Consider the following 12,831-nt stretch of genomic DNA (forward strand, 5'->3'; position numbering starts at 1 on the left):
AGGGACAATATAGAAATCAAAAAATAACTTTTAAATAAGTAAAATTAGTACGATCAAATAAAAGAAGATTATTGTATACAAGAAGCGAGAATAGGTACTTGTAAAATGAACCATATGGAAAAATCTCAAAATGAAAATTGGTAGAACTGGGACTCAAATATAGTTGAGTCCCACGTTCTTTCCTCTGATACCACAGTTGCATGACTCCCATACACACACACACAAATGCATATACAGAAACATGCACATGCTTATTTTGTCTTAGTCCATTTGTGATGCATATTGTCTTAGTCCATTTGTGATGCTATAACAGGACACTTGAGACTGGGTAACTTATAATTTTTTTTTTCCTCATAGTTCTTGAGGCTGAGAAGTCCACAATCAAGGTGCAAGCATCTGGCAAGGGCCCTCTTGTTGTGTCACCACGTGGGCAGAAGGTGAAAGGGTGACAGAGTGCCCACTCCCAAAAAGCCCTTTTGATAACAGCATTAATCCATTCATTAGGGTAGAGCTTTCATAGCCCAATTACTTCTTAAAAGTCCCACCTCCCAACACCATTAGATTGGTAATTATTATACATTTTAACACGAGTTATATAGGGAACAAATATTTAATCCATAGTGTTCTGTCTCTGGCCCCACAAAAATGCATGTCTTTCTCATAAACAAAATATATTTGTTCCATCCCAATACCCCCAAAAGTCCTAACTTGTTCCAGCATCAGCTTCAAAGAAAGTCTAAGTCCATAGTCTTATCTAAATGTCAGCTAAATCAGATAAGGGTGAGTCTCAAAGTACAATTTATCCTGAAGTAAATTCCTATCCAGCTGTGAGCCTGTGAAATCAAACAAATGATATGCTTCCAAAGTGCGATGATGGAACGCGCATAAGATAGACATTCCCACTGCAAAAGAGAAATAGGCAAGAAGAATGGAGTTACAGGCACCAAGTAAGTCTGAAACCCAAGAGGGTAAACAATATCAAATCTTAAGGCTTGAGAAAAATATTTGACTCCATGTCCTGACTGGACATACTAGGGTGGATATGGGGCCCCCAAAGCTGAAGGCAGCCCCACCCCAACCAAACACAGCCCAAAGTTCAGCTCTCACAGATTGGAGTCAGGTGCTGGTGGCTTTCCCAGCCTGGCACCGCACCCTGGTGGCTCTACTGGATCTCAAGCATGACACTGCCCCCGTAGCCCTATTAAGCATTACCCTAGTAGAGACTCTGTGACAGCCCTTTGCTGGTGGTAAGTCTCTGCCCGCACCCTAAAGTTCTCCATGACATCTTTGGAAATCTAGGTGGAGGAAGCCATGCCTCCACAACTCTTGCATTGTGAACCTGTAGAATTAGCACTATGTGGACACTGCCAAGGTTTACCACTTGTGCCCTCTAAAGTGGCAGCTTAAGCCAAACCTTGGGCTGCTTGAGCCACAGCTGGGATAGCCAAAGATTTCTGTAAGCCAGAATGCAGGGAAAGGGGAGCCCAGGGAGCCCTGGGTGGTAAGTTCCTGGAAGGTGCCTCAGGCCAATCCCTTCAAACTATTCTGCCCTCAAAGTCCTAGAGCTCAGGGCCTGTGATGTGGATGTGAGGGGCAGCCTTGAAGATCTTTGAAATGCCACCTAGAGTGATTATCGCATTGTATTGATTAATAGTGCCTGGCTTCCTTCTATCCATACTAATCTCTTTAGCAACTGTCCCTTGAGCACAGTCTTGGTTTTTTTCTCCTAAATGTGCTTTTTCATTCTTTACATTGCCAGGCTAGGGATTTTCCAGTTCTCTACCTTCTGCTTCCCTTTTGATTATAAATTCCATTATTAAATCATTTCTCTTCTTGCATTTTACCATGTATGCTTAAGAGAAGCCTCACAGTCCTTTCAATTATTTCGCTGCTTAGAAATCTTTTGCCAGATATCCTAGTTCATCCCTCTTAATTTCTGCCTTCCATAAAGCCCTTGGACATAGACACAATTCAGGCAAGTTTTTTGCTACTTCATAAAAAGATGGCTCTTCCTCCAGTTTCCAATAAGATATTCCTTATTTCCATCTGAGCTGTTACCCATATTGCCCTTAATGCTCCATTCATGGCAACACAGGGTTTTTCCAGCAGTCACTTCAAAACCATTCAAAAGCTGCTTCCACATTTTCAGATATATGTTACAGCAACACCCCACTCCTTTGGTACCAATTTCTGTCTTAGTCCATTGTGCTACTATAACAGAATACTTGAGACTGGGGAATTCATAAAGGGCAGAATTTACTTCATCACAGTTCTGGAGGCTGGGATATTCAAAACTAAGGCCCTGGCATCTGGTGAGGACCCTCTTGCTGAGTCATCACATGGTGGAAGACAGAGGAGTGAGCGAGTGCTCACCCCCAAAAGTCCTTTTTATAATAGTGTTAATTCATTCACGAGAGTGGAGCACTCATGGCCTAATCACCTAGAACTTACACTACCATCAGATTGGCAATTAAATTTGAACATGAGTTTTGGAGGGGAAAAACATTAGTAAATCAGCACTTAGTTAGTTTCCCCATTATTATTTTATACATAGTCTTGATTTCATGATCCATCAAAGAAACCCATTATTTTTTTGTTCCCACATCTACTTTGTTTGCCCTGAAAATTGGTAATCTTGTGGCTCTCAACTCCGGTTGCATTATTAGAGATATCTGGGAACTTAAAAAAATAAATAAAAGATACACCATAGTCACCTTAGACCAAGTAAATCAGATCCTCTGCGAGTAAAACTCATGTATTGATATTCTTTACAAAAGCTCCCTGAATGGTTCTATGAGAATAACTGCTCTAATGTACCTATTTTTGTTTCAGAAAGGGTTAATTATTCAACACCATTTGTGCCTCCCTTTCAATTATACAAAGTTGTCATTGTGAAGCAGCTGCCTCGTTAGGGAGTCATTCCCATCACACCATCCCACCCCCACCCCACGTCAAGGTAGGGCCAGGTGACTAGTTTTCACCAATAGAAAGTGAACTTAAAGAATGTATATGGCTTCTGAAAGAAGGGCATTAAGGAACAAGTGTGCACTCTGTATTCTCTCTTTTCCCAACTGCCACCTGGATGTAGAGGATTCTAAGTGTTTAGCAGATGCAAAATCACAAGATGGAAAGCGCTTGGGTCCAAGAATCACTTGAAAAAAGTCATGCTTTGACAAAGCTTTATATCATAAGACCACTAAGAGAAAAAGATAAACAACACTTATTGTGTTAAGCCTCTAAAATTTGGGGGTTTCATCAGCTACAGTTACCCAAATCAACAGAGAAATAGGTATCTTGAAGTGGGGTGCTGTTGTGATAATCAAATATGTGGTATTATATCAGTGAGTAGGAAATGTGCATCAAGGATATAACTAGCAGGCACTGGAAAGATGGAATAGTGGTAAGAAAAATGTTGTAAATATTACTTTCAATAACTCGGAAAACACACTGACTCTTAAGTTTGTGATTCTAGAGCAGTAATTCTCATACAGGCACAATTTTGCCCCCCAGGGGACATCTGGCAATGCATGGAGACATTTCTGGTTGTCATACTGGAGCAGGGAGGAAGGTAGAGATAAGAGATGTTGCTAAGACTCCTTTAATATCCAGTACAGCCCCCCACAACAGAGAGTTATCTGCATCATGATAACCCTGAAGTTAAGAAGCCCTTCTCTAGAGGAAGTGGCTGGAAAGAGCCAGAAAATTAATGTTACTTGCTCCTTGCTATGTTTAGCAAACAATACAAGAAAGAAATGAACTCAGAAAATAATTAATCAGTTATAAGCAAAATAAAGCATATCTTTATTTTGGCATTCAGTTAAATACCAAAGAGAAAGTCCAGAAATTTGGGGGCTTTTGTAGGTTTCAAAAACAATTTCTCCTGACTACAAACAGTAGGAAGGAAATAAGACTGAAAAAGCAAAGCCTCAGTAAGACTTCTCAGTTAAACAAATGGATTCATCCCTGCAGCTAAGATTAAATTAAGGTTTACTTTTCCAACCAAATGTATCCTTTCGATGATCTCTTGGACATTGAATCAGGTCTACAAAAATAGCTTAAGAATTACAAAACTTCATGAAAATATTATTTTCGAAGGCCAACTCAGTTGTTACCATCTCTACTTCTCATATCAAAATTATACCTCCTTATGCCACTCATCAGAATTAGTCGTTCATTTGCATTCTTCCAGTAACACTTAACTCATTCTCCCTTTCTTACATGTTTCCTCTTTTCCGTTGTAAATCTCTTGAATGCAGATAGTCTTAGCCATGTATCCCATACATGACCTAAAACGTGTCTTAGACAAGATATACAATTAGTGTTTCTTAAGTATATGTTTATTGAATATATACTACTCTGCAAAACATTGATCCCACGGTCTTTGATCTGTAGATGCTCACATTCCAGTATTAAAGAGACACAACCACAAGAATCGCTTTAAAATATGGCAATTCTTATAGAATCTGAGGCACTACAGACACTCATTTTCACATTAGGTGTCACTGGGGAAGCAACTGGTATCTATTGGTCATTCTTCCACCACAACTTCTTTTTTTTTTTTTTTTTTTTTTTTTTTTTTTTTTTGAGACGGAGTCTCACACTGTCGCCCAGACTGGAGTGCAGCGGCATGATCTCAGCTCACTGCAAGCTCCGTCTACTGGATTCACACCATTCTCCTGCCTCAGCTTCCCGAGTGGCTGGGACTACAAGCGTCTGCCACCATGCCTGATCATTTTCTTTTTTCTCTCTTTTTTTTTTTGTATTTTTAGTAAAGACTGGTTTCACCGTGTTAGCCAGGATGGTCCGCATCTCCTGACCCCGTGATCCGCCCACCTCAGTCCCCCAAAGAGCTGGGACCACAGGCATGAGCCCCCAAGTCCGGCGGCTTCCATCCCAACTTCTAATTGCACAGGACTGCCTGAAACTAATTACTAAGAAAAGTTGTCATGGACTTAAATAGGAAGAACAGTTAAGAGTACACATCTAAGTGAAGTTAAAGAATTTGAGTGATGATCTTTTAAGGCTGAATCATAAACTAAATTTTAGTACTTAAGTAGCAATAAGGATACCAAAAAAGAAAAAAAAAAGAAAAGAAACCACTACAACTGCTCATTGGAGGAAATGGGGAGAAGAAAAGGCATTGTATACATTAGGAAAGGCTAAGAACAGATATAGATAATAATGATGTATTTTGCTACTTCAGACCAAGGTAGCTGAGCTATTTTTTGACATGGAGTTAAATAATTATTTGAACTTCTTAAAACCCATCTAGGTGGCTCTGACATTAGGATGCTAAAGATGCTAATGGAGAGTTCACTATAGATGGGAACCAAAGCAACAATTTTAATTTCCCTTCTAGACTTAAGTCCTGTTTATCAATTGAATATATAAATCATAGAGCCAGACAGGGTGACTGGATCACATGCAGGTAAGGGAAATGGATGAAGTTACTCAGGGACAGCAAAAATCAAGACCAATGCATAGCTTAAAATGTAAAGGGTATACAGAATAGAAATCAGTGGAGAAATGAATAAGCAACTAAATCTTGATGATTTTTTTACATAGTTCACATCTTGTTATGTTGGTTCTTTTACATGAGCTTACAATTGACCCAGATGGTTTTGGGTATTTTTTTTCAAATATGTATAGTTTTTTCACCTTGATTTCAAGATGTTCAAGGAAAGCAACCTCTTCCCTTTCTTTTATATTTTCCTAGACCCACCACAGCTGGCAGTCTTCAGCATATAGTAAAACTCAATACATTTTTGATTTACTGAATTTCATCATGACAAAGAATTCAACTTTCTACAACGGCCCCACCACAAAAAAAGCCCAAATCTCTCAGAAAAAAAAGCAACATTATAATTTCCTACATGATCTTGTGTAGGTATATCTACTCTCACAAAATTCTTGACTACTGGAAATGTAAGAAACATTGCACTGTCATTGGCTTTCTGAGAGTATTGTGTCAAGTCATATCAATGAGAAAAAAATTAGTGAAACTGGTGAGAGAACATTAGCCAATGGCAAATTTTTTAATGGATAAATAGAATCCCAAACACAGACTCTCGTAAGGCACTGATAGAATAGGAATTAGGAGCTAAGGATATACAACTTTGGGGGCATATACAGAACCCAAATAGCTTTTGGCATCATCTACTACAACTACTGATCAGCCTTTATAATTAAGGATAGAAGGATCAAAAACAGGGCTAGAGTACCAGTGCTGGCAGATTTTAGAAAATAGCTGTAAACCAAAGAAGAGCAGTCTCTTACAGGCTAGAGAGTCACAAGATTCACACTCATGGCCACAAAACAGTGAACTTTTTACTGGGGATTCAAGTTTAAAATCACACAGCTTAACAGCAATGTTAGTTTTACCACTAGGTGGCAATGAAACAGCTGCATTGGGCTGACATGATTAAGTTTAAAAACTGTGCAAATCCAGACAGAAATTCCAAGATTTGTAGTACATATTTTCGTTTTAGAAAAATTATTTTATATACAGTTTAGTTGACAACAGAACATGTCATTATCTGATTCAATATGTATGTTAACTTCTGATAGTTTTTCCTACTCTACACTTAGGAAATTCATGCAATAAACCTAATTTTTAAACACTTTCATCACACATCTTCTGAAAAATGTAGACATCTATCATGAAAATAAGAGAAATTATGGAAAACTAAAAATACTTTTGAAGTATTAGTATTCTACAGAAAGCACAATAAAATGTTAAGTATTTTAACAAAAAATGTTAAACCTTTAAAAAATGACTAATAGAGAACAATTCTAATTTACTTTTTAAAAATGTTTGGCCAAAACATGAAATAGCATGGAAACATTTTACTTTTAAATTACAAGTTACATTAATATTAATATGTGCAAAGTAGTTTCAATGTCTTGAATAAATATAGTTTACCAAAAAAAAAATCAAAATTCTGATTTAGATTACATTTTAGCAGATTAATCCCTTTTTACATGTATCAAAATAATAAACAATAATATTCCTCAGTGTATGGCACTTTCTGTAATTATTTCTGCTTTCTTCATAAAACAGGACACAAACATATGACTTACTTAAAATCATAAAAGCTTTATTATTGTAATTTCCTTTTTTCATCAAAGGGCCAGATATGACAATATTTTTCAAATGATAGACATTTGTAAGTATGCAGTAAAAAAACACTAAAAAAAAAAAAAAAAAAACTAAAAAAACTTATTAAATCTCAAATTCCCAAGATGTTCCCCCATATAAGGTGGGAGCTCATATCATCACATGTAACATTACAAAACCTGTATTATAAAATTAGACGAATAAATAATAAACCTACACTATTACCAAATTCATAAAAAGATCGACTTACCAAATTAAAATCAGCCTATTTATTCCCTTTGTATAAATAACCTAAAGTTCCCCAGATTTTTATTTCCCAGTTTCTTATAAATGAATTGATCACAATGCCTCTTTATAGATCAGTTTTCCCATAGTTTCCCTTTCATTTGGCAATCATTTCCCATATTTACTTTATTTCCCAGAATAATCTCCCCCTCTTGCAAACCACACAAATGCAAGAGAACTGAGGCATGATTTCTAAATAATTTCTATAATTCATAATTATTTCCCCATTATTGAATTTCATTTTTGAACTATTATAAATCATCCTGAAATCCAATAATATAAATCTTTCATCCTGTCAGTCTATTAAAATATACAAAACATCATTTAAGATGGTTAACACAAGAAAAGATAACTATGGCAGCCTTCATAAATCAAGCAAAACATTTCAGAAAAGTGTTCAGTCTGTTATCTCTAACTTTCACTAGAAAATTTAGGGAATGCCACTGTTACAGAAGGCATAATTGCATATTCTAAAAAGTGAATACATGTGTACATGTAATTTATATCTATTCGGTATCATCTTCTGATTAGCTGTACAAATCAAAGGACAAAAGACGCAGATGATGAAAACACATAATCCTCAAACCACTTCAGATACATTTTGTGCCTGTATTTCACAGGACCAAGTCTTGAGAATTCTTAGAACACAAAGAAAATTAAGCCATATTGCAGAGTTTGTCACAAACACAATGAGCAGAACAATAAAATTGAAATGACATTATTGACTTGACTTTGTCATCTTCTGTTTATTTCTGATGGTGGCTCGAAGTTTACGTATTACCAGTCTATCAGGTAGAATCATATCACCTTGTTGTTCTAGATAATCCAATAAATTTTCAGTCCATTGGAGAGCAGCTGCATGATTAATATGTTTCTCTGGAATTAGTTCTATTTCCTCCTCCTCATTTTCACTGGATTCATCTGTCTGGCCTTGTGCTCTTCTGATGATTTCGCTATCAGTTAACACTTCATAGCCTGGTTCAGTACTGTCTACTTCAAGCCATTTTTCAAGGTTCTCAGTAGTCACATTTTCCAATCCTTTGGTGTGTTGTAAAATGGTAGCCACAGTAGCCACAGAAATATCTTCATCATCAAAGTCCAAGCTCTCTTTCTCCTCTATCATAGGGAGAATCTTCTTCCATGCTCTGCTAATGGTAACTGGTTTTACTAAGTTCCATGCCATTGCTATTTCATAAAGTGCATCCAACAGAGTTAGCTTCTTCCAGAATGATTTCAGGTCATTACCTTCTTCCAAGTTGTTCTGGAGAAGACCTGCACGATAATTTCTCTTCATTGTTGCTATGACTCCCTGATCTGAAGGCTGAATCAATGAGGCCACATTAGGTGGTAAATATTTAGCAAATATTTGGCCATCATCTGACCTTAGGACATTTTCATTTGGATGTGTTGGTGAATTATCCAACAAGAGCACAGCCTTTTCCTGCAAGCCTTTAGATCTTAAATACTCTCGAACTTGCGGCACAAAAATTTTATCAAACCATTGTCGGAAAATGGAAAGATCCATCCATGCACCTTTTTGGCTGAAATAAGAGACTGGCAAGTTTAAAGTGTCAGTTGATTTAAAGGAGCGAGGTTTCTTTGCTTTCCCCACAACACAAAGTTTAAGTTTGTGTAAACCTGTTGCATTGGCACAACACATGATTGTGACTCTTTCTTCAATTGATTTGTGCCCAGGGACAGTGCATTTACCTTTGATTACTGAAATTCTAGAAGGCAAGCACTTCCAAAAGAGTCCAGTTTCATCTGCATTGTAGATTTGTTCAGGCTGTAAATTCTCTCGTTCAATAAAATCTCTAAAGTTGTTACAAAAATCTTCCACTGCAGTCTCATCTCCATTTAATCTTTCATTTCTAATGTTAATCTCTCTAATGCTGTGCCGCTGCTTAAAACGAGTTAGCCAGCCGGCAGAGGGGTTAAAATCGCCATCCATTCCCAAAGCATAAAAGAAGAACTCTGCCCTTTTTGCACAAATTGGTCCAGATATGGGATTCCCTTTTGCTCTTTGCTGGTTGAACCATTCCAGCATTGCCCTGTCCAATTCCTCATACATGGATGGCTTCATAGATTTCCTCTTGGCCAAAAGACTTGTGGAATCAGAACTGCTTGCATAAGTTATAATCTTTTCCTTATTTTTTCTTATATCCCGAACTGTTGTTTCACCAATTCCATAAATCACTGCCAGTTGTTTGGAAGAACCTCCGTCTTCAAGTTTCTTTATTATATCAAGCTTATCTTTAATAGTCAACACCACACGCTTCCGTTTCCCCGACATAGCGAGGTTCTGGGACTCACCCCACACTCACAAAGTAGCAATCCACAAAATCCTTCCTTCTCTTACACAGGCTCACTTTAACAGTCTTAATACACTCAGTCTTTCAACCTTACCAGCAACCTGGTGGCCCTGATCCCCTCCCGGGCTGGGGTTGGCTGGCAAACAGACTGCAGAAGAAGGTGAAAGAGGAGGAAGTTTGAGAGAACAGGCCTTTAACTTATACGGGCAGTAGCGGAGGCCCCATGTCACCGCGGATAATCCGGATTAAAGGCATGTGTTTTGTTACCCCAGCAGCCGCGAGAAACACTATAGCCCCATCGTGGCCACGAACCTCCTGCACGTCTAGATCCCGGGTAACCGCCCGTCACTAACCCCTGCCACACCCCAAAGTTACGGCAGAGAGCGGAAGAGCCAAGGAGTCAAGGAATGGCACCCTTCCTCAGGACGGATATGTTAGATTCCTTCCCCAGCAGCAGGGCCCTCCCGCCCCGCAGCCCCAGTTTCCCGCGCCGGCTTTAGCCAGGACAGTCCTCCCAGTCCCTCAAAGCCCGCCAGGCCCCTCTCCCCACCTCTCTTGCAACCAGGACCCGCACAGCTCCCTGACTACCGCGCGGCAGTCGCTCCGCCCCTAGCCACGCTCCCGGAAGACGCTCCCTCCCGCCGCTCGGCCCCGCCCCTCTCCCCACCCAGAGGCGGGACTTCCCTCGGTCCCCGGAAGCGGGCGGAGCATCGCTTGCCAGGTGCTGATGCCTGGGGCGGGGGCGGGGGCGGAGGCGGAGGCGGAGGCGCTTTGAAAGGTGAGAGCGCGAGGGTTGTGCGGGCCTGTCTCCCGCCTGGGACTTGCTTGCGCTCTCACTGCTAATGGTTTATTAGAGGGGCGGGGGAAGCCGTGCCTCCTGGCGGGCCAAGAGAAAAATTCCCGCGGGCGGTGTTTGGGTGGGCCGGAGCGCTCCAGTCAGCCCTTTGCGCCTCTAGCACTCCTCCTCAGCTGAGCTGCAGTGGGCGCGGTGCCTGTTATTCCCGCCTTGGGGAGGTGCTTTGGATGTGGGGAGCTCGGTTGGTGATTTCTCGGGTTTCTGGCCTTTCCAAACCCTTGTAATTGTTATCTCGGTGCAGAGCCCTTTTGGGGTCTGGGGGTTTCTATCGTCCTGCGCGCGTCATCGCGAAGCTCGGCCTGAGGGTATGGTTTTCTAGCTACTGTGCTTTCCTGGAAGTGGAGTGACGGACTAGTGGGCTAGCAGGCGCTGCGTTCCTGCGTCCCGCCAAACAGGTTTGTAATCATGCAAATCACCCTTCCGGGTGTTAATTCCTGAGAGGATCTGTTCCTCTGTCTACCGCTCATTCCTGCTGGATTAACCTCCATTGTTAATGGATTTTAATGAATAATATAGTTATCCCGGATACCATTCCAGCGGGATCCACTTTGCGAAATTGTGGACTGTTGGACTGTGATTCTAAGTGGGGGAAATAGGCTTTCCTCTCTTTATGTTTATTTTCTCGTATCCTATTTCTGTCATGTTCTGCTGTCCTGTTTTCCTGCCAACAGAGGAACCAGGATACATTTATTCATAGCAATGTGATAAGAACTTGATCATAATCATACACTGTAGCCTTCAAATCGTGTATTATGCTGGCTTGTTTTTGGTGTCCCTAGTAATTTCATCAGATTGTGAGCTGCTTGGGAGCAGAGACCATGTTTATTTGATCTGGTGGCAGCACAGTTCCAAGCAGGTACTTGCATTTTGGTAGATATTCAATAATTATTTTTCGGCTTATTAATCTTTGCTCTCCAAACTGCCACATAAAAGAAAACATCAAAGAGGAGTGATGTTTTACACACAAAATGGATCCCTCCCGGTGGAATTTCAAATAATGACCTCAGGTTCCACTGCCTTTCAAATCTCTAAAGTGTTAACTACCACCTGCATTGTTTATACAGCAAGTAGGTGATTTCTAGAATGAATCTTTTCTTGAGTATGACTTAACCTCAAAGTTTAGAAGGAAGTATATTTCTTATGAGAAATTCAAATGGCATCATCAAAGTACTTTCTTTTAGCTATAGAGGTACTGTGTTAGAGAAAGAACACAAGTAATATGGATTATTGCCTTTAATATCTATTATTTGGCAGATAACATAGCTATGTATGTGCACCTTATATTAACCATGAAACACAAAGATGTGATAGTATTAATCATCTTCATTCACTTATTTAATGCTTTCTGTTTGGAGTCTGTTTTTCTCTTTGCTTAAAGGTGAGGTATCATTACAGAAGCTCGATAAAATTCTCATTTCAAGAAATTAAGTGTGTGTTCAGAATATACAGAAGTAACATTCATTTGCATGGGTTCTTTTTTGAGTAGGTTGTAAAGACCAAGAGGCATCTTACCCATCAAACTAGCTTTCCTTCACATTCTCTTCCGAGGTTCACTCACCTTTTCCCTCCGTTATCATTCTTCCCTTCCCAGCTAATATAGTAAAGCTACCTACAATTTAAAAAGAAGAGCCAAACATATTCAAATTATCTTTCCTTTTCAGTAACAGAATTTTTGATCTTACTGGTATAAATGGTCATTTTCAAATATGAGAGACTCTGGCAATTTGGCAATTGGCCCAAGGAAACCTGATTTATTTTGTTTAAATAAAAGATGTTGCTTCGGGCATTCAAATTCTGCAGTTTTCCAAAATATTTTTCTCATCAGGGACTGCCTTTCTTCGAAATTTTACTTGGGCTCACTGGGGACTCCTTTAAATTTTGCGATTGGTGTTATTAATAAGATGATAGAGGGAAGTCTGCAAATATTCATCTCTTTTGCATTCTTTTCTTGCCTAGTGGATAATAATTTCTAGAAGTTTCTGGTCTAACTCATGGGCAGTAAAATTCAGTTACATGATTTTTTTAAAAAGCGTGTTTGTAAACTAAACCATTTAATCGTTATTTTTCTGAAACTAAAATATAGCATGAGAGATAAAATAATGATTTTTAAGAGCTTAATTTTTACTACCTTGTACAAATATGATATTGGCAGCAGTCATTGTGTGGCACTGGACGGGGAATCAAGAGACCCGATTTCTAATCCCTGCTCTGTCACCAACAAGCTGCGTGATCTTCGGTAAGTCATTTAAATTGTATGTCCT

The 12,831-nt window shown here is 39.4% G+C and overlaps 2 protein-coding genes across 7 annotated transcripts in view; one reads left to right on the forward strand and one right to left on the reverse strand.

Moving 5' to 3' along the window:
* Positions 1-6,775: 6,775 nt before the first annotated feature.
* JRKL (JRK like) lies at positions 6,776-10,354 on the reverse strand. Its single transcript, XM_009187154.3, has 2 exons — positions 10,265-10,354; positions 6,776-9,862 (listed from the first exon to the last, which is right to left on the reverse strand). Exon 2 carries the CDS (start codon positions 9,693-9,695, stop codon positions 8,121-8,123), a length of 1,575 nt encoding a protein of 524 aa, XP_009185418.1. The 5' UTR covers positions 9,696-9,862; positions 10,265-10,354; the 3' UTR covers positions 6,776-8,120.
* Positions 10,355-10,418: 64 nt separating this feature from the next.
* The window catches only part of CCDC82 (coiled-coil domain containing 82), a 30,849-nt gene continuing 28,436 nt past the window's right edge, over positions 10,419-12,831 (forward strand). The window contains exons 1-3 of one of the 6 annotated variants that reach the window (XM_017948887.3): positions 10,532-10,965; positions 11,350-11,426; positions 12,723-12,806. The gene's annotated coding sequence lies outside the window, so the exon portion shown is untranslated. Of the gene's footprint in view, positions 10,493-10,530; positions 10,966-11,349; positions 12,807-12,831 lie in introns of those variants that run through there. The other 5 variants (XM_009187153.3, XM_021926463.2, XM_003910582.4 and 2 more) reach the window with 5 other exon arrangements.

The sequence above is a fragment of the Papio anubis genome, chromosome 12, assembly GCF_008728515.1.
Source record: "Papio anubis isolate 15944 chromosome 12, Panubis1.0, whole genome shotgun sequence".
Lineage (NCBI taxonomy): Eukaryota > Metazoa > Chordata > Mammalia > Primates > Cercopithecidae > Papio > Papio anubis.